This window comes from Carettochelys insculpta, chromosome 5 (genome assembly GCF_033958435.1).
Source record: "Carettochelys insculpta isolate YL-2023 chromosome 5, ASM3395843v1, whole genome shotgun sequence".
In the NCBI taxonomy this organism is placed as follows: Eukaryota; Metazoa; Chordata; order Testudines; family Carettochelyidae; genus Carettochelys; species Carettochelys insculpta.
This window is the reverse complement of record NC_134141.1, coordinates 87,829,394-87,855,674: the sequence shown is the minus strand read 5'-3', so window position 1 is coordinate 87,855,674 and position 26,281 is coordinate 87,829,394. Positions and strand designations below refer to the sequence as shown.

The window sequence follows — 26,281 nt, the reverse complement described above, 5'->3', positions numbered from 1 at the left end:
CAATGACCAGGTGCTTCAGAGGCAATGAACAGAACAGGTAATTAGCAATCCCTGTCACCCATTTCCCAGCTTCTGGTATGGCTTTTTCAAAAGATACCTTGTGAAGCTGGAATGCTCATTCTTCCCAATTTGTATATAGCAAAAACCAAAGTACAGGTTTGTTTTAAATTTAGTTTGTTAAATAAAAGTAAAAAGAATGTATCATGATGCAGAAAATGATAGAAATAAAGACAACATCCTTAACAGGATTTCAAATCACTATTTCTAAGATGTTAAGACACTATCTCCCATGCAACCTATTTTAGTTATCCATAGAGATTTACAAGAACTATTCAGCTACATAGCAGCTACCCTACTATTCCCTGAAAATAGAAGTTACAAATAAGTAACTTAAGATGTTTCATTAAAGGCTATATCACTCACTCATCTTGGTTCCTAGTTCACAGATATATATAGAAACAGATGACTGATATGCTGTCTGACAGGTCAGGATCCCCTCGGAGCCTCTTTTCCCTGCCAGCACCCTGGCTTGTTGAGTCAGACACGCTAGCCTGCAGCAACATATACACCAGGTATGGGCCATGTCCCCAAAGCTTCAGACCTTAAGTGAAAACAACATAGCAAGATAACAATCCCCCAGCACTCAGATATCCAGCCCCCTGGGGAACCCTACATGTCCTATCTTATGCACCAGACTTTCACTTTAAAGCACCGTCACAGCAGCATTTTAATGGTTTAAGTGTAGACTTCACCTAAGAAACTGGTTTCATATAACATACCATCAAAGTTGTGCTAAGAAGCTTCTTTCACAGACCAGAAAGCTTTCCAGCCTGGGCCCTATCCTTCTCCCAGCTCAATCTTAGATGTTTCCAGCCGTCATCCTCAATGGAGTAACCAGCGAGAACCGACAAGCAAGATTACCTCACTCCCCATCCTTAAACAGTTTTGCATAACATGAGAAACCTATGTGTTCAGTCCAAATTTGTGTCCTGCTCTTGTGGAAAAATACAAAACAACAAGATGGACCCCAGAAACTGGTGACAGTGACTTTTCTCTACAAGGCTCCTGTCTCTATACTTCATGGACTGACCTATATCCTCAGCAAGTTTAAACCCCACTGTCTTTTCCTACTGGACCATTAGCCCTGCATCTGGCTTCACTGCTGAACCTGACGGGCTGGTAATAGACTTTTCATGATGTAAACACATTGATGGTAAATCCCCAATCTATATTCCCAGCTTCATGTACAGAAATAATACATGCATGCAAATATGATAATCTTATTCAGTAGATTACAGTCTTTCCAATGATATTTCACCTGAAGTATTCCACAGAAAACACGGTCAAGTATGTCATATTCAGACACACCTGCCCATACAACAGGCGAGGGGGGTGGGGGGAGAAACGTCATCATCAGTGATGGGTCCCTGACTTAAGACATCTCACTTCCCTCATGCTCCAGTACCATGGATAGGGTTGGATGGGATGGAGAAAGGGGATCTGAGGTTCATGGCTTCCCCCAGGCCAGATTAACTCTTCTGGGGGTCTGGGGTGGGACCAAAACTGGGGGGGAGGTTCAGTGTGTGGGCGGTTGCTGCTGGGAGCATGCATACAGTCAGGGTGGAAGGGAGGGTATAGGAGTGGGCTGGGGTTGGTCGTCCGGGGTCTGGGTGTGAGAGAGAATGAAGGAACAACTGACTGTTGGGGGTCTGGGCAGGAGGGAGTACAGGAGCTGGATGAGTTGGGTCTGGGCAGAAGGGGAGGGGAGTGGTGTAGATGATTACATCCATGAACTGCCACCTCTCTCAGCTGGGGGAACAGCAGCATGGAGAAGAGCTTCCTGGAGAGGCTTTTCTCCCATGCACACCTCGTCTCACTGCTCTGATTGGCTGGAATTCCGGCCAATCAAGCACCAACATAAACTTCTCCAGGCAGCACAATGATGCCATTCCGCCAGGAGGAGTGATGGTGCTGCTCATTGCACCTACCAGACACAGCCTGTGGGCCAGATCTGGCCCCGGCTTCTCTGGCTCCAGCCTGCAAGGCTTGGGGCTCTGTACCCCCAATCCACCATGGGTGAGATGCTGTGGAGGGCACCCCCTGAAAGCCTCAGGGACCAGATCCAGGAAAGCTGCCATCCAGTTTGAGAAATGCCACACTAGATTTCTGATCCTACCTAAATTGCATTTTTAGTCTATTTGCTCCAATAAGATTGCTAGTAAGTTTAAGATAGCTGAAAAATTTAACTGAATTAAGATATAAACATGTCTTAAAGAGTTGCTAGATTGCTTAGTAAGCAGTACAAGGAAGGCGACAACACAGGGTAGCAGAAAAAAATGGAAGGAAATGGTAATGAAGGGCACAAATAGAAAATCTACATTGCAACTGGCTGTCAGCTCTACTCAAAAAGACTGTTGACAGCAGCTCAGTCTGTAGCGGTGGAAAAATCAGGGATTTTTTCCCATAGATATGCTTATAAATGTTCACATAAAAAAACCTAAGAAAATAAAATCCTAATATTTTTAAATTTTAAATGGATTTGTATGAAAAATTACCTCTTCTTTCAGTGCATGTTTCTTCTGCTCCAAACAGATTTCTTTAGCTCTCATCAGCTGCAGAGTCTCCTTAGAGACAGCATATTGCAGCTTCTCCATACGTTCTACTGCTGCCGCCCACGCTGCCTTACCAAACTTTTTCTGATCTGTTCGCATGCGATCGTACACTGCTGTAAAAGAAAAACAGAAGTCCATTAACAGAAATGAAATGCATAAAATTTGATGTGCTGTAAAATTTCATATAAAATTTGTTAGCACTATCATAATTCTTATAAACATCAATAATTTCTGTTTCAGCAACAGATTCTGAGAATGGCTATTATGCAAATAAGTTTCCAGGAACTTACACGTGAGGCATGATTTCTGTAATCGCACAGTCTCACCAGAACTCTCATTCACCATTATACTTCTGGTCCCGGACAGCGTAAAAACCGTTTGAAATTTAGTAAAACTTTAGAAACCCAGTTTGTTTCAAATTCCTGTTTACTTTGAGGCAAAAATCAGAATTTGCTCACCTTGATTATCTTTTTCTGATTTGTCCTCCTTGCTTACTGTTTTTGGTTCTCTGTGCCTTAAATATTGAGTCTGTTCTGGTCTGGCTATGGTCTGAAGAAGTGGGTCTGTCCCACGAAAGCACACCTAATAAACTATTTTGCTAGTCGTTAAAGTGCTACTTGACTGCTTTTTGTTTTGACAGGTTTACAAAGACGTTGATGCACAGAGCCCTCATGTCCAATCACTGTACAGAGCAGATTCAATTGCCCAGACACTGCCCAGCCAAACTAAGCTCAGAACTTAATGGTTTTGTTTTTCCTTTTGAATATACCACACTATAAATATATCTGTATGTAACTGTGGAAATATAGACAGATTGTGTGTTCTTCTCAGCACTGTCTCAAGCAAAGTATCGCTGCTGAGAAGTGTAGAGGTATATGGGCAGTTGGTAGATCTGCAAGTTGCTGTGACCAGGTACCTAAGAGGAACTACACTCAGAATTCCACATTCAGGACTGGCAATCCGCAAAACTGGTGGTTTATTCTATAATTAAATTCAGCAATATAGTAATAAACAGCTTCTGCATACTACACTGATTAATCAGAAGCCAAAACACACTTCCCTGTAGGCATTCCAGACCTTGACTCCAGAAAATCAAATCTAGAGTTTTCAGTAACTTTTCATGATATATTTCACCTTACGTGAGGTTCTTACTAATACCAAAGATCAGACACTTACCCTCAGGTCAATATGTATCTCAGATTTTACCCTAATATCACACTGTCAGACAATCCTTAGTAAGCTAAATAAAAAGACCAATACAAGAACTCAAGTTATAAACTGTCAACAGTTCACATTTTATACACACATACACACAAAAATGATTGTAATTTCCTTACATCAGGTTTGTTGCAGTGATGGAACAGACTGCTGGTAATTTCCAAAAGGTTGGAAGGTCCTCAGTCCATAGTTCAAGATGCTCCTTGTATAAATTCACAGTCCAAAAAATTAGGCCAGGAACGAAGCAAATGGAGAAAGAATGCCCATAGCTCCTAGTTTTGGAAAGTTCCTGGCCCAAAATGGGAATCCAGCATTATGAACATATCTTGTGCTCCTGTATGTTTTACTGTATCATGGGGAAGATCACTGGCTTTTCACTGTGTAAGGCACCGCAAGACCACTTACGGAATGGGATGAGTTTCTTCAACAGGCCACATTAGGCCAGGGTAGCCAAACTTACTAACTCCACAAGATACATGTGATCATCTTCAGAAATTCAAGAACTACGCACACCTGCCATGGCTTGGGTCTTGTGTCCTGGGGCTTCAGCCCTGTGGTGAAGTGTGGGAGAGTTTCAAGGCTTAAGCCACGTGGGAGGTGCCTGTCAGGGCTCAGAGCTTCTGCCACACTCCCAGCAAAGCTCCAAGCCCTGACGGGTATCTCCTACAGCATTGAAAACCCAAGCTCTAAGCTCCTCTCTTCCCCCGCCCCCGGTTTGGTAGGCAGAGATGCGGGAGGATAGCTACGTGAGCTGTGTTTTAACTGTAAAAAGAACTTCATGCAGGTCATGACTAACAGTTTGGGTTTATGCCTGACACAGGCTAACATTACAGATAGACCGCTATCTTGGGGTGTGTCATTCAGGAGTACATTCTCAAAATGCAAGTACACAGCCAATATTCATACCTTCAGATACAAAGATTACATGCATATTAACAACATAATCATACTTAGCAAATCATAATTTTCCATTGCTACATTAGATGATATGCTTTGTATACCAGATATATGGAAACCGTAACCACGGTAACAACAGTGATATAAATGGTCACCTTCCTTATATTCAGCATGACTGCGAGTACCCAGGCAGCTAGTTATCTTGGAAGTAGGCGTAAATATGCAAAATCTAGAAACCTCTGATTTCGATGCTACTTAGTTCTGTTTCACTGCAGAGTACGGGACTAGATGACCTACGAGGTCTATTCCAAGCATATCTATAATAATATGACACCTCTATGGCCCTACATTTTAGCTTTACTGATTGCAATTTTTTTTTCAAATGTGAATTGAATGATAAAATGACCAAGACTGTGAAGAGCTTAAACAATTTCTTAAATATGAAAGCTCACACTTACTTTATTATTTTGCAACTAATAATTTTAGAACAAATGTGCAAACTATCTCCAGAGGGAACTACCACCTGCCCCATCACAATTCCCTCCCATATAGCAATACGCGAAGGGCAGTGTAACTGCAATTTCCTAATTATCTATTTACAACCTCCAGACTGAGGCCCCTGATTTAACAGAAATATCCAGGTCACTCTAAACTGCCTCCGGTATGTTCCCATCTGCTATGAGTCCTAAATGTCATCTTCCAAAGCCTCCAGTGTCCCTTGACAACTTCTGCAGCACAGCTGTGTGTCCTACACACAGCTGTAGTGCTACGAAAAGTAAGAATTAAGGGACAAGATTACACTTTTAATATAAATCAAACACCAGAATCAATATTGTATTGACTGTACATTTAATGTAACAGAAACATTTTATTTTTAAAATTGAGGATGTTGGAAAATCCAGGGTCATGGCCACAGAATCAGCATTCAAGTTAACCACACTGAGCACAGTAAACCCTTGAGATATGCACAATCAAGTTCCTTGTGTCTCAGGTTAATGCGACTGCTGTCCCTGACTCTTGCCACCCCTGACAAGAGGGGTTTCCTACTTCTGCCAGGGGCAGCAGCCATAAGTCAAGCTTCTGCCCCTGACAAGAGCAGCTTCACAGTCCCCGGAGTGTGACTGTGCAGAGCCAGGAAACAGAGCAGGGCATCAGCCCTGGTTAGTTTCCTGGCTCCAAGGAAGGGTCCGTTGGTCAGTTTCCCAGGTCCCGCAGGCAGCCGAGAGATGGGAACCAGAATTCCCCCTGGTTCCTGGCTCGCTGCCACTCTGGGAGCCAGGGAACTGATCAGCCCTCATGGGTTGATCAGTCTGCCAGCTCCTGCAAGTGCAGGGGAGCTGGAAACCAGGCTGCAACCTGGTTCCTGCCTCCCCTCGACTTGCACGAAAATTCAAGTTACATGGCGAGTTGCAGAAACGCAACCCGGGTATAACTCAAGGGTTTATTGTACAGGAAAACCAGAATCAGATGAATCAGAACTTCTTCAGGAACCCCTCCAGGATAGCAGAAGTCTCTTGCCTGATCAAGATTAGTATTCATTAAAACTTGAGCACCAAACACTACTTGAACTGAGACAGATAATCCATTCACAGATTTAAACTATGCAGGGAAAGACGTGACACTACCTAAAAACTTCTGCTCAGGAAACAGCTGGAATTCAAGGATCCACAGATGAGGAAGTCGGTCTCTGGGACCCAGGTCCTGAAATGAATTTAGGCTTAAATTTGGGCCCAGGCATTTAAAGCAGTGGTACCCTTAGTAACAGATAGCTGTTGAGTGGCAGGCTAGCAACATGATTACTCTCACCATACTTCCTCACCTAGTAACATTTTTCTTTATGTTTATTATTCTTAGAATTACCATAACACCAGGAGCCCTAATCATAATGAGGACCCACTGTACAAATACAAACAAAATCCACCACCTCAAAAACTAAGTCTAAAACAAGAGACAAAAGAAAAATGCCTGGCTGCAACATTGTAGGCATGTCAGTCCCAAGATATTAGAGCGACAAAGTGGTTGAAGCAGTGCCTTCTACTGAACATTCATCTGTTGGTGAGAGAGACAAGCTTTTGAGCATACATTGAGTTCTTTGGTAGATGAGGGAACCTATTTTCAGAGCTAAATATATGGTGGAATAGATTGTTTAACACAAATAATTGACATGTTTTCCAAGGGACCCTTCAAGGTTATTTCACCTACCCTGATGGCAAATAATTTACAGGAAAATATTTTTTCTTTTTCAGATAAGACTTTCTGATTTAAAGTCTTTTCTATACTTGGCAGTGCATTTGTTTAAATCATGTTTTTAAAAATTTAATGTAAACAATTTAAGCTAAATCAATACAAGCAAGGTTTAGACTAAGTGAACACATCTATACTAGGGTTTATCATTAGAGTGACTTTTAAAATTGATTTTGCTGAACTAGCACATTTTATAATATACAAAAGGCTTTAGTTACATGAGGGAAGACTTCCAACCAGGATACAGCTTTTGCAGATGTACCTGGGTCAAATATTCTCTAAAGTGGTGTAGCAAGATAAATTGCAAGAATCTTGTTAACTTACACTATTAAGATCTAACCAATGAGAAAAAGAAACAAGAAAAGCTGAGTCAGAAGAAACCATTTTTTCCTCATCCTATCATGGCTGCCACATGCCTGAAAAAACAGAAAATTCTGCAGGGATTCTAGTCTACAAGGAAAGTCCCTAATCATGAAAAGTGCTGCTGTGCAGGAGTGCACACACCACGGCATTGAGGGAATATTTTTGTTTGGTATTGTGAATGGTTCAAAGGAGAACAGATTAAAGAGAGAAAAGGACAGGCAGAAACAGGATGGGGGGTGGGAAGCCCCATTTTCCTCTAAGGGAAAAGAAAAGCACAACACTACAGGTTCGCCACCTTTAAAGTCAGAAGGGATTACTGTGTTGATTGATTCTAGTCTGACCTCCTGCACATCATAGGCCACAGAACTTCACCAACCCACTCCCACAATAGACCCCTAACCTCTGGTTGTGTTACTAAAATCCACCAAACAAGATTTAAAAACTTCAAGTTACAGAGCCTCCACCATTTAAACTCTAGCTTAATCTTACAAATGCCCCATACCTCAGGCTACAGAGGAAGATGAAAAGCCCCAATAGCCTCTGCCAATCTGACCTAGCGTATAATTCCTTCCCAACCTCACATGTGGCAATCAGTTAGACCTTGAGCATGTCAGCAAGACATCAGCCACACTCCTGATAAAAAATTAGCGCTAATAATGCACAGCCCTCTCCATCTGGTGTCCCCAGTACTGACCATTAGAAATATTCGTTGCTATCAGTCACAGATTGGCTACTTGCCATTGTGGGAAGTCTCATTACCACAACAGTCTATAAAAACTTATCAACCTCACTTTGGAAGCCATTTAGGGTTTTTGCCCCAACTTCACTCCTCTGATGGTTAGAAACCTTTGCGTAATTTCAAGCCTAAATTTGTTGATGGCCAGTTTATACCCATACGGTCTTGAGTCCACATTGGTGCATAACTTGAATAATGCTTTTTCCACACTGGCATTTTTCCTCTGCCCTATTTATTGAGCACAGTCCGATCACCCCTTAGTCTTCTTTTGGTTAGGCTAAACAAACTAAACTCTCAGTCATCTCCCGTAAGGTAGGTTTTTCATTACTCAGATCATCCCAGTTACCCCTCTCTACATCTATTTCAATTTGAATCAATCCTTCATGAACATCAGAGACCAGAACTGCACACAATATTCCAGATGAGGTCACACCAGTGCCTTGCATAATGATACTTACATTTCCCGGTCTACTGGAAATAGACAGGGATATGTTAGTGCCATCCTAGGACTGCATTAGCCTTTTCCCCCAGTAGCATCATATTTGCACCTCAGTCATCCTGTGGTCAACCCATACAGCTAGGTCTTTCTGCTCCTCTGTCACTACCAACAGATAATCAAATGCCATAATTTAATCCAGGTAGAGTTCATCTACTTTATTTCTACTGTCTTAAAAAAGAGAAAGAAAAAAAGAAAAAACGGTTATCTCCTCTAAGCAGAGGAGGCTGGTCTTGCATAATCTACTATTTGTAAAACGAGACTATTTTATCCCAATTACCATTGGTCTATGTCCTTAACTACTTTCTCTTTCAAATTTTGTTTGCTCACAATTGAGGCCAATCTAACAGGCCTGTAGTTTCTAGGATCATTTTTCTTCCCTTCCTAAAAAAGGAACTACTAAAATTCAACTTCGATTTCAAATAACCTTTACGTGAAAAATGGTGGCAAATGGTTTACCTTTCTGTGCTCTGGCTGTTATTTCGAAGTACTTAACAGTAAGATCTTGAATTGAAAGGACAGCCATGTGGGCTTTCCGCTGCCAATCAGCATCTTCCTTCTGTAGGCTCTCAATTCTCCGGGGACCTAGGTAATCATTCTCTATGGAGATCTGAAAATAAATCAGTCCATCATTAACATCAGCAAATGAAAGTTGTTCCTATTTTGTCAATGGCAGTTAGTTGCAAGAAAGCACGATTTTTAAAATGAAAAAATAAAAACTTAAAATACTCATTTAAGCTGAAAAAAGACAAGTCAAGGGCCTCAGTTACATTCATACTGTGAGAACCCAAACTCAAACACAAAAAACTGGTAAAACAAATGGTCCAGACTACATTGCAACCAAAGCCACCTTTAAAACAAAATAGCTTAAACACTTCAACCAGGCAAGCTATACTCCCTATGAAGGTTTACAGTCTGAAGTCAATAAAAGATGCATTCTGAGTAGACCTGGGCTTAATTTTCCAGCAAATTGCTTATTTGCCACAAACTACAGCTTCAGTCTACCCTGCACTTTCAGTAAGCACATGCAGAGCTCACCAGCGTCTAGCCAAAACAAAGAGACATATTACTAAATGTTGAGACAAAATGGTGCCTTCTCCCCCCACCCCCCCCAGCACTTCTTTCTCACCCATTGGTCACACTGGAAGCAGAGGACCCACTCTGAATCCAGCTGCCACTCAGGGATCAATGTGTGCCTGGTGACCCCCTGTGATGGGGCAGCCCTGAGCTGCCAGTCCAGCACAAGGCAGCCCTGCCATGCGGTGCCTACTGTCGGGCCCTCTATCGACAGACAGGGCTTCTGGGACACCAGGCAGCCCTGTCTGGTCTGCTTCCGGCTGGCTGTTCTGTCGAGAGCACGGCCAGGCAGCTTGGCTACCACTGACGGAGCAATCCGCTTTTGTGCATGGCCACAATCTGTCTACAGAAATTTTGTCAGAAGGTATATTTTGACAGTAACTTCTTTTGACAGACAGCTGTAGTGCAGACGTAGCCACAGTGTCTAGGAACCAGTCACTGAATGGGGGACAACAAAGAAGGAGAAAAAAACAGGAACTATGCTCTAAAACTAGCAAATCAAAATGGGCACTTAGGCATCAAAAGAAGGTGGGCAATGAAAACCAGAGCATAAGCACTTCTTTTTTGAGAGACCTATGCCTCTTCCTAGGGTAGTCTGGCTCTGGGGTGGGAGAAGAGAAAAGGACTGAACAAAGACTGTGTAGCCTGTAGGGCTGCTGTTGCTGTGCCCAGTAATGGCATCTACCCACACAGAACATATTTTTCCCCCAGAGATCTGACAGGGGACCTGGAATCCTTAAAGGAAAGCAGATTCCATTGATTTTTTCCCAAAACCAAGCCTGCCATTGACTGACAAGTCCTCAATAGCTAGCTGAACATCTAGTGTAATCCCTCAGTTTGGGAGCCAAAATGACCTCCTTATTAACAACTGCCAAAGCCATAGCCCTGGTAAAAGCATCTGCTGCTCCTGCAGTGGATTGCAATGATAGTTTTCCCACCAAGATGCCCGTAGGAACCAAACACCAAAAATTCATCTCAAGAAGCCTCAGGCAACTGTTACTCAAATATGGCCATAGCTAACGACTTGAGGAAGTCAGGGGTTGCTGGTTCATGATCCTCACTTGTAGTGATGACTAAATAGATATCTTCCCATCAAGATGATTTAAGCGGCTGGAGTCTCTGTGCTTGAAGAGCTCGATTCTGCTCTGCTGAGCCCCATTATTCACTGCTGTTAGCACCAGGGAGTCCTGGGCCCAATGGGAATAAAAGCCCTTGAATCCTTGTACTGGTATGTAGTGGGGCAGGGTGGCCACCCACTGAGTGAGAGGCTGAGAAACCCCTCAGGGAGCCATTTTGGGCAGAACTTGAACCCTCCCCATCACCTGACTGGAAATCAGGAGGCTGGGCCACAACTATAAAACCTTAGCCTGAGGGCTCAGTCTGGGCCCAGCCTCCAGAGGTCTGCCCAGTGCTCCCTGTCTGGGAGGCTGAAGACCGGCTGGAACCCAAGGACCTGCAGGTGGATGCAAACTAGCCTGGACCCCCAGGCTCCAGCTGATCCTGGATTACCCTGAACCCCTGAGGGACCAGCCTGACCAGAGGAGCGATCTCTATCCCAGCCTACACCCCAAGTCCGGCTGGAATTCTGAGACCTGCAAGTGGCTGCAGACTAGACTGGACTGCCTGGACCCCAGCTGATCCTAGCACCCCTTGCAGCCCCTGGAGATGGCCTGACCCACAGGACCAGCCTGAACACTGGCCCGGCCTGCAGCCTGAGTTTAGACGAGAGAGCGAGACCTGCAAGCAGCAGAGTACTGGTTTGGACCACCTGACCCTCCTTGAATCCTCCTCCCCCCACAGAGCTCAACCGGACGCCCAGTTATGCCCCAAGTGGGAGAACAGAAGTGGCCCAGGGTACAGTGAGGACCGTTAAAGGGACTCAGGTCAGCATGTTGCAGTCCAGATCCCCACTGAACCTTGCAGCAGACCACTCTGCTGTGAACAGGGCCCTGGGCTGGGATGCAGTGCAGTGCACGAGCCTGCATCCCCCCCTGCCACCCACTGGCTGGGAGGCAGCCTCACGTTCTCTGCCAACACAGACTACTTGCCTGCACACTCCTGAACAAGGGGACAGACTGTTTGCTGGGTTACACCTGGCCTCCCTAACCATTTGTTTGCTGCCCCACCCTGAACCAGGGCCCTGGCCCTTTGAACTACTGTAGTTTTCTGCTCCGCCCTGAACCGGGGCAGAGGCTCTTGAACTGCTACCTGATTATTGCTGCCCCACCCTGCACCAGAGCCTGGGCTCTCCTAAACTGTATTTGCAGCCCTGCCCTGAGCCAGTGCCTGGGCTTTCTGAACTGCATTGTTGCTGTCCGCTCTGAACCTGGGCATGCTGCTGGTTTGCTTGTCCTGCCCTGAACCAGGATCGGGCTCCTGAACTTATAGGCTGCTAACTGGATTTATTCACCGTCTGCTCTGACCAATGGCTAGGACCCTTGACCAGGGGCTATTTCCCCATCGCCCACCTGATGGAAGGCCGAGCTTCTGAACTACTGTCTCCCACCCACTTGAAGTAAGGCTGGGGTTAACAGACCATTGACTCTGGGGTTTGTTTTTGAACTCATAGCTGTGGGCAGAGTGGCTGCCCAATGACCTGGAGGCAGGGGAAGCCAATCTGGCTATGTGGCACAAAAATAGTGCTTCTTCAAACACTTGGTCACCAGTAGCACTGAGACTGTTGTAACCTAACAAACCCTCTCAGGCTCAAGGAACACCTCACTAATTGGCAGGGCCACTCTCCCAGGGTCAGACAACAACATTGTCCTCAAGTTTATGGGTCCTCTCATAGAGAAACTCCTCTGGCATACCAGGGACAAGCCCAGCAAATGTAACAGATCCTGCTACGACCCTGAAGTCCAAAAATATTGGGGAGGATGAATCAGATAAAGCCACACTGTCCAGGGATGAGGCCAAGGATGTTGCCTGCAGTACAAAGTATACAGATATTCATCAGCATGCTCATTCCTACACTTCCTCTCATGACAGTATGTGCAGCTGCTGCTTCCCCAGCATCTGACAGAATGTGTGGTCAGGCTTCCCAAAACCAGCTCCAGAACCCAGCACCACATCACCCTCCATGGGCATACCACATGGAGCAGGAACTCCCCTCAACTCATTGAGAGAAGGATCAAAAGATAGATCAGTTCTTCCTGCCAACCATCTCTCCCACCCTAGAAAGCAGCTGATCCCCTCACTATGGGATGGGGCCTTCTCTTACTACTAAATAGTTTATCCTGTAGCTCAAGTGGTAGAACTCAATGCTGAAGTTTCAGGGTTCAAATTCTGCAGATGAGACACAATAAGAGGCTGTTACACGTTTTATCATATGCTTTTTTCCAACCTTTAGAAAATCTAGCAAACTTCATTAATAGAAAAAAAAAATGAAAAAGAAATCCTCCATTAAGAGAGCAATTTCGGCTAGACAGCAAACACTTAGAAATCAGGCTGTCCAAAATTTACTGTTGCCTGCACAGAGTGTGCTTTACAGCGATGTATGGGCCTGTTGAAAATTAAATTGACCAGGTTAATATTTAAATAGCATCAGTTTATATTGCCCATACAGATTTTGTTTGTAGACCCACACATACACAATTTTGAAAACATACTCAAAACAGGTATGGGAGAACATTTCAATATTTTATTCCAATAAGGCTGGCAATTTAAAAACAAAACAGGTAATTGGGAATCCATTTTAAGAACTTAATTTGCTAAGTCATAAAGAATGCAGACGAACCAGAAGCTTACACCCTCTGACAATAGTAAAAAAGAGCAAAAGTAGCCAATAGGCTGAAGAGCAAATATTCAAATGAAGATTACAGCCAAAAGAAGCAAGTTAATAAAACTAGATCCATTTAGAGTTTCATCCACTTACACCAGGGTCCACTACAGACAAGCAATTTACTACAGTAAAGGTCAGCCAATTTCTTATACAGTAGGATGTGTAATGATAAGACTGGTTGTTCTTCTTGAATGTAGACCTGCTGCTTACTAATCTACACTTGAAAATTTGTTCTAAATCACTGAAATTACTGAAGAAAGATTTCAAATAGACGCTAATAAGAGAAAGCAATTAAACAGATGAAAATGGCCTTGTGTACAAAGTGACTATGAAACGAATGAGCAATTGCTGCACAGTATCAGTCAACAACACCCTTTAGGAGGAAAAATTCTGATTTCCAGTATTCCATGTAGAGTTCATATGAGGGTTTTTTTTTTAAATCAGAATTAAGCAGGATGTACAACACTAGATTTTCACAATAGTTCACATAATAGTAGGATTATTACTGTAGTGCAGTTCAGCAATGAAGCTGTCAAAGAACATATGCATATAGTCTTTTATTTAAAGTTACTAGCCATAGCAAGATTTGATAAAAATATTGTCATACAGCCCCAGCAAAAGCTGGGGAAGGAGGGGAACTGACTAATATCATGTAAGTTTCTCATTACTGCTGGAGAAGGAATAGAATTAATTTTTTTTTATACTTCTGCTGCTATCAAGAGATTCATAAACACATTAGGTTGCAAGATTCAGGTAATAGTATGCCAGGGGCTAGGGGGGGTGAAACTCATCCTTTTCCTCGCCCTCAACACCTTGCCAGTTTTGTTTCCAATAAACTGCTCATCGTTTTTTCTTCCCTGCCCCTTGCCCTTTCACTCTACGCGGTCATCCCATGTGCCCCTCGATGTATGCTCCCTCACACTCAGCATGCTTTTTTCCAAATACAATAGAACTCTGTTTATCCAGCCTCTCATTAACTGGGTCTTCTCTGCTAACCAGACTAAATCCACAAGGGGCTGATTGCTACAGTTGCCACTAGGTGGTGATGCAACACTGCATTTGCCCATTTTCTGGTTTATCCAGCTTTTTGATATGATTGGTCTGTATTCCAGTTAGATCAGATGAACAGAGTTCTGCTGTATCTTCATATGTTCCTCATTGACTCAGTCCTCTATATCTCCGTTTTCTCTTCATTCAAACTCCAGCTCTGAAAATCTTTCACCTAAAAAGCTTATGAACTTTAGATTCGTATTTGTGAATATGTTGGGACCCTTCACAATAAAGAAAAGAAATCTACTGAAAGCATAATTCCAAAACATTCACTTCCATACAAACTTTTAAAATTGGAATGACAGCGCGGATGATTTAACAGCAAAATGATCACCACGTACCTCACTGGTTGCATGTGTTTATACCATCTGTGGATGACCATCCGACCCATATTTGGCGGGACGGTCCTGTATTTAGGACACCAAAAAGGCATCCCTACTTATTTTTTAAAAGGGCCTAACTACCCTGTATTTAGCGCCCCCCCCCACACACACACACCGTAGACTCGCTGGCTGGAGAGCGGTCGGCTGCTGCATCTGTGCCGCTTCCCCAAGGCTCTAGTGGGGAGGGTGTGCGGCCGCTGCTTCCCCGGAGCTGCAGGGACCCAGGAACCAGGCAGCAGGGTGAGCACTGCCAGCAGTGGGGGTCCAGCGGGGACCAGGGGGAGGGCACAGAATGCAGGGCTGAGGGAACTGTGGGATAGGATCCCACAATGCACTGCTGCAACAATCAATGTTTCACCACTCTAGTGCAGCAACACTAACTCGACTGTGGGGACTTTGTGGCAAGTGAAGATACTCAAAATCAAGTTTATAAAACCCAGAGTTATAAAATTGAATTTATCTGGTAGTGCAGATGTAGCCTAAGAAAGCTAATGTTGTGCCAGTGTTTTAAGAGTAAAAGGGGTGATCTGGTAATTATTGGCCTGTCAGACAGACTCGCAGGGGAGGACCAGGCTTCAGGGCTTCCCACAGGCCCAATTAACTCTTTTGGTGTCCTGGTGTTAGTACATTTTGTGAGCCATCCCCCACAGCCCAGGGGTGAGGCCAAAAATGAGGGCTTGAGTGTATGGGAGGAGCTGCCAAGGAGGATAGGGATGGGTGTGAGGGTGGGAGTTAGGGTCCTGGAACAGGCTGGGATTATAGGTCTGCCCAGGAAGGAGGATGAAGGAGCTGGCTAAGGGTGAGATATCTGGAAGGGTGCAACAGTGTGGCCAAGATTCCTGTGTTCTCATGAAGTTTGTTTACAGCACCAGTCCGGGCTCAGTGGTCTGTGCTGTTATTTAGCTGTAATTTATCCCTAAATGTCTTCTAAGAGCCCCATAAGCAGTGGAAGTGTTGGTTATGCTGCTGCTCAATACTGACCTCCCATGGTCCAGCAAATTCTCTCACTGGCACCAGTCAGGTTCAGAGGGTGCCACACTAGAAACGTTCAACCTCTACAACTAAAACCAATACAATTTCCTAGCAGGGTACCAACAAGGAATGCACTGAGAGAACAGAAAAGTCTGCCCTACTTGGTTTTTATGCTTTGTGCCACAGAAACCGGGATGAACAACTGCAGGAAAAACCCTGCTCGGCCTCTGCAGACATGGGATGGACCCAAGCTCAGTCACTTAATAGAAAAGGTACAAGAATGGGTGAGGGGCATGAGGGGCCATGTGCCCCAAAGTGGGAGGGGCAGGCCAGCAGCTGGCAGGGGGTTTGCCAGCAGCAAGAATCTGTGTCCCCACTCACAGAGGCAGCAGGGGGAAGGAATAACACAAGATGGCTCCAGCTCACGCTGCTCTCTTAACCCACCGTTCTGAGGGCGGGTCAGGGCCATCCCCGTACACTCAGGTAGAAAACAGAACAGGATGGCTGGAGAGCAGTGCCTTGAGTTGGAGACACCTTGCTGTGCTTTCCCCGCCACTGCTGGTAAGTGCAGGATGCACGGCCTCTCAGAGGGACTAATGGGGTGGCTGCAGGAGTCTGCGCTGTCCCCACCCTCCCACAGTCACTGGCAGCAGGGGGCATGGGGGTGGGGAAAGGGAATTGCAGCCAATAGGCTCCAGCTTGTTCTGCTCTCTGGCCATGCTACTTCTCTTTCCTTCCAGGGAGTGTGGGATGGTTCCACCCCTACCATGGAGTAGCATGGCTGGAAAGCAGCATGAGCTGGAGCCACCTTGCAGCACCACCCCACAAACACTACGGGTGAGTGCTGGGTTCAGGGGGCATAGACTGCTGCTGCTGCTGGCGCTGCCCCCACTAGTCCTTTTGGGCCACTTCAGCTGGAGGGAAGAGGTGAAGTGGGGAGGGGCAGAGCAAGGACTGGACATGAGATCAATAGGGTTGTCCTGGCCCTTCCCTGGGTTAGAGGTGGGGCCACGTGTCCAGTGACCCTTCACTCCTCCTTCGTCAGTTGCCTTTGGGTCCAAGCTCCGTTAATTTCATATACATACAGTGAAGGAATTAACCATGGTCAGGGCAAACAAAAAGAAAAAACAAAATAAATATCACTAAAGAATTCAGCTGTCCAAGCCCAATAAGTTTTCTATGGCGCATGGGTGGGACCACCCCACGCTCCCCAGCAGGAAATTTTTCTGAGGCTTAAAGAACTTTCATAGCAACTGCAAAACTTACATCTCAGACATGAGCACAACCTGCCAGCAAAATTTCAAGCCCTTAGCCGAAGCACTGGGGCACCAGGTTTTTTCACAGAAAAAACAACTGAAAGATTAAAGGCAAAACAACATTTTTCCCTAGTCTCATTCCCTGAAAAAGCTCAACTGTTTTATCTGAAGCTTTTTAAAAAATAAACTCACCTCAAGGCCATTTAAACCCCCTCCCCCACCCCAAAATCCTACCCACCATGGAAGGATTCAGCCTAAACAGTTCAAATTTATAAAGCTAAAGCAACTGATCGGGGTCTTTTAATGACTAGTATGGAGCACCCATAACTATGTCACTTGCTGTACCACCTGTAGTTAATCCTGATAAAAATATAATTTTTTAAAAATGAGTTTGAACATTTTAACATTATTACAAATATTCTATCAGCGCACCTGACTGCAGAAGCTGGTTTTAATTCACTCTCTATAATTTTTCCTCTTTCTTCCATTTTCTTCAGACAAGCTGTTGTAGTGCTCCTACTGTATGCCCACACTCCTATTGCCATTCAGATGGTGAGTGTTCTACTGAGCCTGAGAAGGAGCTACTGCTATGCTCTAGGAGCTGAACAACCCAGTGTAGTTTTGCTCCACTTCAAAACTTTCAAGAACTCAATATGCTGTAAGTTAGTGTAAATAACTTGTTGGCAGTGAAGTTTACTTTTAAACTCAACCCTAGCTACCAAGATGAACACAACTTGTCATCACAAATACAAGTACTGTTTTCCTTCCAATGAAATTAAAACAAGCAATGGCATCTTTCTCTGTCACAAGATCCAAGTGAACAACTTGCATACTTCAAAGTATTCCAAATTAGGAAGAGATCTTTACATACATATATTCACCTCACTACACTTGACTATATACTACTGAATTTCTCCAATCCAGTAGTCGCAAACAGTCTGCCATGTCCTTGGAGTTTATAAAGTATTACCTTTTGTACATAATTCTTATTTCTACTAATGATTTTTATTAAAACATAAATTAAGGCTTCCTCCTCAATTAAGCAGTCGTGTCTCTTTTCTTGGTCAGAGAAAGAACAAGAGTTCACCTTTTCCTGTACATCAAAGAATTAAGTAAAATGGAAAATATTTATCTTGTGCTGAATAAGGTTCTTTTTAACCATAATGCTGAAGTCTACATGTATAAATTCTGAGCTCTGAATCAAGATTCTATGTTCATTATATATTTTCTTTCCTTGTTGGATAAATTTTAATTTAAGAAGGACCTATATACTAAATCAATGAGTTGTCTTTAGCCTACTAGAATTCCTGCAAGTTATTTTAGTTTTAAGTCCAGTGACGAGATAAAATAAAAAAGTTCTTTTTGGAAGTTCTTTCATTATTTCTACAATCAGTGTTCCCAAAAAAGCTGTGCACTTGGGCAGCCACCAAGGAGAGATTCAGGTGCTGCCTAGCAAACTAGCAGCGCCCCACAGATACCCATAGTCAGTAGTATGTGTTTCTACTAGTGATGCACATCCACAAATGCACTTAGTGCACATAAATAATATTCTTCCATCCATGTGCAGAATAAATTTTGAGGGGACACTGCCTCTACCCCTTCCAGAAGGCAGTTAACTTCATACTAAGAATCTGAACATGGAAAAAATGTTCACAGGCACATTCAATTAAACAACACGATAGCTAGCTGCATGCATTAGGTACAGGCTTAAAATAATGACAGTTAACTATGTACTCAATCCTCAGTGATTAAGGAGGAGGAAACCAGTACAGTTTACTGGAAAAGCTTGCTGTGCAGCTTGCAAGGGCAAATATTATCTAGGTACTTTTATGGTTCTGCTCAATGCAGTGTTTAAGCACTTACCAACGGAAAAAAATTGTGTCCCTTCCTGCCCTCTCTTTACTGTTTGTAGAAATAGCTTGAAAGGTAGTAAGTGTGAGTAAATGTGCATGCACCTTTTAGTCAGTATACAGTCATTACGCGAGAACTTAGGGTGACGGGGGAGTGGAGGCCTTGAAATGAACTGATCTAAAGCTCTTTTAATCCAGACAAAAGGTTCTCAAGCAACAACATGACATTCCATATTCAGGTACAATAGGGCTGGTTTCAATCTACACTGCTATTTTATGACATGTGTCAGAGGGGTAGCTGTGTTAGTCTGTATCCAAAAAAACAACTAGAAGTCATGTGGCACCTTATAGACAAAGAGGGTCTTTGCCCACGAAAGCTTATGCTCTAATAAGCCTGTTTGTCTATTAAGGTGCCACAGGACTTCAAGTTATTACTGTAATTTTATATACACAAGTAGGAAGCATGGCTTATCTCTTGATAAAAAGTATATACCTTGATCTGCTGTCTTCTGAGCATTGCAAGTTCTCTCATATCTCGGAATGGCTGTAGTAGATATTGGTACAATTCTGTAGTAGCTTCAGCAAGACTACTGTAGGCGTCATCTTCCATTTGATACAATTCAAGCAGCTCTACCATGCTTTCTGTATTCTTGTGTTTTTCCAACAGCTATATAAAAAGAAAAGAAATATTTCTTCAAAAAGCATGCTCAGAATTTCCTGGTAACAAATATGATGACTACTTACAGCTAATGGCCACTCCCCTCATTAACCCCTGCCTCCCCAAAAAATCAATTAGACATTAAAACATTCCAGAAAGAAATTAACCCAGTCAAGTCAGAACACCCTTTTGAAAAATCTCAACACAGAGTGGGTTGAGCATCCAGAGATCATTGCTTTCCAAGAGCATCCTGAAGCACAGCAGCATCAGGGACATAGCCATAAGTAGAGGTAGGAGAATGAAGTCTGATTTACCTTTCACCAGTTTTCATATTTACTTACTGCATTTCACACCATTTAGAGCCAATAAGAGAAAAGTCAGACTTTGATTCTTCTAGATGTTACTTTTTAATACCACAAAGAGGAGAGATGCATCACAGAAAACACAAGAAAAGTGCATTATCATACGAGAATTACAGTCTCAGTCTCAGGACATCAGTGGCAGGGAAATGATTAAGTGAGGGACTCAGAAGACCCTTGAAAGTAATGAGCACTTCCATGCTGTAGAGGAATGTGAAATAAAATTCAAGGTCTTCGTACATTTTTTATTAGAATTATAAAATGGGGGGGTGCGTGCGCGCGCATGTGTTGTAAACTTTGTACAAGTTCTAAATTTGAGGCCTAAATCAAAGTGTCTTTTCAAAAAACAAAAAAAAACAAAAAAAAAAACTTGTACAATCTTTTCTTACAATACTATCTGTACATAACCCTAGTCAGAGAAAACAAACTTTTTAAAAAATTAAATTTCTCTCTCATATACTTGCTTTTAGACCATTTTGCAGACATGCATTGCTAGGTCAGGAAATACAATTTAACTCACTTGCCACAGAAAGGCACTTTGGCTATGTATAGACTAGAGTGATCTGTTGCAAAATGTCTGTTTCGCTGACAAAACCCACAGAGCATCCAGCTTCTCAAGGCTGTTCTTTCACCAGTAAGTCAACAGAACCAGCATTTTTGTCGACAGCCGTACCATGCTCACCACAAGGAAGAACGCTGCTGTCGAAAGAGATCTGTTAACAAAACGCCAGTCTGAATGTTTTGGAGGGGGGAGGGAAGGGGGCGGCTTTCTGTCAACAGAAAAAACCTCCAGGACACTACAACCCTGTCTGCTGTGCTTCCAGGTGGTTGTTTTGCCAATAGAGTGGTCAGGCAGCCTGGCCGCTCTCTCTTGATGGAGCGGATCACTCTTTTGATCCTCTTTTGTGGTCTGGCCGCAATCTGTCAACAGAGGTTTTGTCACAAGATATTTTCTGACACAAACTTCTGCCAACAAATCCATGTAATGTAGGCATAGCCTTACTGATTAGCTGGAGCTAATGAACACAAAAACTCACCAGTGCCACTCCCTAACCCTTTACCTGAGATGTTTCCAAGTATCCACACAAACAACAGATGATCTTTATCACATTTTTTTACCTTTCAGCCTTTTCAGCCACTGAAAAAAATTAAAGCTCATCTTTTTTTGAGTTATGGTCTCAAAAGCTTATACTTTGTTCTTATCAGAGTTTTTTCTGAACCACACATACTAAATTATATTAACTTCCCCTCAAACTAAGCCATATATACACATCTCACAGAACTGGAAGGGATCTTGAGAAGTCACTGAATCCAGTCCCCTGCACTCACAGCAGGACCTACCACCAACCCTAACAGATTTTTTTTTTTTTTTTTTTATAAATCTAATCTGCCCCAGGCCCCTTCAAGGACTGAACTCACCGCCCTGATTTACAGGTCCAATGCTCTAAAATGGGTGATAGAATGGGGATTTTTTTCTGCTTCTTTTTAATCTTAGGCCTAACGCTTCTAATATTTCTATTCTTCCTTTTGTTTTACTGGAAGATTTTCTGAGGGTTTGATATGTGGTTTAGGTGTTTGCATCTTAAGTGGAAGGGCAAGAGTGATGAGGTTTTTACAACAGTCTCTAAAATGTTCATTAATCAGTGCAAATAAAGAAAAGCAGTCAAGTAGCACTTTAAAGACTAACTAAATAACTTATTTGATGAGCTTTCATGGCACAGACCCATTATTTCTGTTACTATTAATCAGTGCAGTCAGATAGGTGCTAAGTAAGAGAAATAATGGTTGTAAATAGTCTGAACACCTCTTCAACAGCTTTTTTTTATTCCCGTAAATACAATGTCAATGTTTCTCTTCCCACTATAAACTGTTCCAAGCTAGATGAGACTTGAATTAAGTTTTTTTTGTTTTAAATTAGAGAACTTTTTCAGTCAATCATTTTTATGTTAAAGGCATTGCTACCAACTGTGCATGTACTTGAGGTTGCCAGATATTTCTTGTTTTAAAGGCCCTGCTTTAGTCACTTATAACTTCACTAGATATTAAAGATTTGGGCCGAGAATTTTGGGGCTGGATGTTCTCCTCAGACCTTAAAAAAATTAAGTTTCTGCAAAAATGGCTCAAAATAGTTTGCCTTTAATTTAGTTTTGGGGCTTTTTTGTTTGTTTTGACTGTTTTAAATTTTACATTTGTTTTATTGAGAAATTCTAGCACCTTCAGATATAAAGCTAGGACTTTAGATTTGGCAAGGAGATGGCCTTTTCTCAGGAATGTGCTTTGCACTGTTATGAAAAAATACCTAATTCGTAAGTATTTGGGAAATAGCATCTAGTTCACGTGTACTAAATGGAGACTTAATTTGGCAAGTAAATTCTCCAAAGGTTGTCATACTTCATTCCCTTTCCCATACTTTACCTACAATTGCTGTACCTAGCTGTCAGGAGGTGCTGTTGCACTAGGTTTAGGAATTGGGAGCAAGGCTGTCAGAGCTCGCTTTTCTGGAACCCAGGCAGCAGGAAGGACTGAGCAGCCTAATTCAGGAGTGACAAGAGCAGGGCCTGGAATGGGTAATAGAAGTGTATTAGGGCTACAAGCAGAGCTGGGGGGCAGGGAAGAAGATTAGGTCTGAGCTTGGGTGCAGGGCTCTCGACTGGCACAAGCTATTCAAGGAAACCGGGGGTCAGACAAAAGTGACAGTAGTGAGGAGATGGGAGCAAGGCTGAAACTGAGCATGAGCAGAAGAGCTGAAGCTGGACCCTGGCTGAGGACCCACATCCTATGCCTAAAATTTCCAAAAAGATCCAGACCTCCATTTTAAATTCTGTAGGGGGTCCTCAAATGAGAAAAGGTTGAAAACCACTAATGTAAACCAAACTTTCATAGTCAATATTAATTGTATGCACCTCATTTTCTGGATGCCATTTGCCTTGAGACCTTGGGGTCTGATTTGCACAAGTGGTGAGCACTCACAGATGAAGTCATATCTTGTAGTTATTTGTTTATAATTTTAAAATGAAGCCCTCATCTCCCCCAACTATAAGTGTGTCAAGTATCACTTTAACCAACTAGTGGTGTCAGGAACTGTCCCTGTACCTCTAATCTAATAAATGATATCTGAAGTCCAACAACATGGATATTTCTGACAGTGTAGTCCCTAAAGAAAAAACATTTCCTCCCTCAACTTCTTTCCATCTCATTCTTTATCTATTTCCTTAGTTCTGCCATTGTTTCTCTTTCACCTCTAACTTTACCCAACACTCTTAAAATTTGGGCTGTTTAAAAGAGCACTTATGGAGTCCTGGTGCAATCTTCCTTCTGTCAGAATACCTAACCAACCAGCCTTATTTCTTGTTGCTTATGCTGGGCACTACTTTAAATGCCTCCACCTTTTTAGATTACAGAATATCAGTCCCCCAGGAAGAAAATAAAACTAAATTTTAAATTTTCTTTCCATTGTTTCTCAAAGAATCATAGGCAGTCTGACCTCAAGAACTCAACAGCATGAATATAACTTTGCTAATTATTATTGTTCCACAGTTATTATTTTAAGGCATGTTGAGCATTCTGTGATAGTCTAGGAACCACAGAGTAATCCTGTGGAAGGAAGTTTGGGTGGATAAATGTTAACTGAAGGGCTAAGATTCAAATTTATAATAATTTAAAGCAATTTTTCTTTCTGAATGCTGAAAGCAAAAGATACATATGTAATAGCTGTATAATGACAGCATAAAACAAAGTATCTTTCAATCCTTGCAGAGAATCCATAAAAAGTTACTAACCTCATAGTAATTAGAGGGATGGTTGTATTAGTCTATATCTGTAAGAACAACAAGAAGTCCTGTAGCACCTCAGAGACTAATGGTTTTATTAACGTGTAAGCTTTCATGGGTAAAACCCATGTCCATCAGATGAACTGGAGTGGAAATACAAAAGCAGGTATATAGGTAAGACACTTACTGCAAAAGAAGGAAGTTACAATCCATTGTAAATTAGGGTGATCAGTCAGGGGGACTGTGGCCATTCAGTGTAGCTGCAGGGCCATCCAATAAGCCACACAGGGGCTAACGGCTGCCACACGCAGAGCTGCTGTGGCTGGGTGAGAGGCCCCCTGTGACTGTCCCCAGGTGGTGCCAGCTCTCTGGCATGATCAGAGAAGAGGCATGCTCCTCCAGCCCCATAAAGGAGCTGCCACAGCAGGGCAAGAGTTGCACTCCCTCAGTCCCGGCAGCAGGGTCAGACTAAGACAGGAAGGTTGGGTGTTGCAGCCCATAAAGTCCCTTCCTAACTGGGGGCACAGGGAAGAACACAAGATTGTGCTGAGGTGGGGGAAGCATGCAACGTCTCTCACTCCTGCCCCACTCCTTTGTGGTGGTGCTCAGAGAGGCACATGGCCCCCTCAGGCAGGTCACCCAGCAGATAGCGAGCCAGCCTGAGGGACCTGTTTGGCTCCTGGCTGCAAGCTACGTATGTAAGCATCTTCCAGCTACAGCCTGACTCTGCCACACACCCCAGCCCTTCTTCCTCCCAAATCCTCTACCCACCCTGATCCATGCAATCCAAATCCCCTGCACCCTCACTCCTGCATCTACCCCCTCCCAGACCATGCACCCCTTCCTTAGGCCCTCCTGCACTGCATACATACTCCTAGACCCTGCACCCGAGCCTCCTTCCACCCGGTCACAACCCTCTCCCTCACCCAAATTCCCTCTCAGATTCCACATACCCTCCTGCATACCAAATCCCTATCCCAAACTCTCTTCTGCACCCAACTTCCATTCCAGATCCCGTACTTCCTCCATTAATATCATGCAGGAGTGTAGCCCTTGACCACTTACCAAATATTTGGAGTCCCCCCTCCGCCATCAAAATTATTGCCCACCCTTGCACAATAGTGCAGAACAGAGGAGTATGAGGTATCTACGGTGCAGGCTGAACCACAGTTACTGCTAATCAGAAAAAAATAATATAATCTCATGTATAGGAGGTGCGTGCATACCATGAGTGGAATACATGTAGACAACCACCCCAAAAAAATTTAAGTTCTCTCTTCAAACTCTGCTCAAGGTTTAAATCCACTTAAGATAGGATAAATCAAATTAGATCCTCGAAATCCCAACAAGAAGCCTTTTACCAGAGGATTGAACCGTACATGTTGAAAGTGTCCCACAGGCTACGTCAAGAAGAAATATCATCTAGGCACATGAAAATTCAGTAAGTACTTTTCCATAAGACGTAGACCTGTGAAGAGTCAGATGACTGCCAAAATAAATTTAGTACATAGAAAGTCCTCAGGTGTAAAAGCGTTAGCATACCATGTGTTATGCAATGTTCATTTACTGCAGTGTCTGAATAGCATAACTGCTGTATAAAATTTCCAGCCTTCATAGATTTGTTCTAATTGAGAAGTGAACGGTGAAAGTTGGAACAATCTCTGATTTTACAGGACTGAGTGATGATGATTCGAATATAAATGCAGTATTCAATGGATGCTTTCACAGATACTTCATTTAATTGTGAACAGTGTAACACAATGTATCTACATCTTGGATAACTATTACGTAGATAAGGTCTGCCTGGCAAAAGAACCCAAGCCTTCAACTGAACAGTCCAGACATTTGAAAATATGGCTTATTTCCATCCTCAATTAAAAAAAAAAAAAAAAAAAAAAAAAAAAGAAAAATGGTTTGCCATTAAAGCTTTAAAAATACTGCACTGAATGAGAGGTCTGTGAAAACATGTATGCACTATTCTTAATATTGGCCCTGATCCAAAACTCACTGAAGTCAGCAGGAGGCTTCCCATGACTAATGAATTGATCATGGCCTTTAGTGATGTTCCTTTGTTTTACTGTGCATACAATGTCAATGTCTTTATAATCACATTGATTTACCTGTCTCACTTAAGATGCTCAAGTGTTACAAACACATTTTAGGTCATGTATGGTTCCATATATGTTTGTTATTTTAAATAGAGTATTGTGATGCCGTATGAGTGAGTGCAGGGTTTCTAAAAACTTCATAATCCTGCTTGTCATTTTGGGGTTTCCTCGCAAGAAGGAAGAATCTGTGCAGTTATTTTAAAGATTTGTTTTATTACTGAGGCACATTTAACTATAGCCTGGCTTTACCTAGGATTTTCATTTATGAAGCAGCTCACTAGCTGCACTAAAGAAAATGCTAGATACTCCTCCTCCCATTTTCTCCCAACAATGGCAGGTTCAAAGAGCTCTTTCCTTCTGTTGCCAAGTCCTCACAGACCTTTACAGACCCTACTGAACAGGCAAGCCTAAGCTATTACTTCTCTCTCACTCTGCACTCACCAAAAGGCTT

General features: G+C 43.0%; 1 protein-coding gene across 2 annotated transcripts in view; it reads right to left on the bottom strand.

Annotated features, from left to right (window-relative positions):
• The window catches only part of JMY (junction mediating and regulatory protein, p53 cofactor), a 92,755-nt gene that overhangs the window by 42,847 nt on the left and 23,627 nt on the right, over positions 1 to 26,281 (bottom strand). For both annotated transcript variants that reach the window (XM_074995461.1, XM_074995462.1), the window contains exons 2-4: positions 19,429 to 19,602; positions 9,026 to 9,176; positions 2,556 to 2,725 (exon numbers count right to left, since the gene is read on the bottom strand). In XM_074995461.1, coding sequence (XP_074851562.1) covers positions 2,556 to 2,725; positions 9,026 to 9,176; positions 19,429 to 19,602 — 495 coding nt within the window. The remainder of the gene's footprint in view (positions 1 to 2,555; positions 2,726 to 9,025; positions 9,177 to 19,428; positions 19,603 to 26,281) is intronic.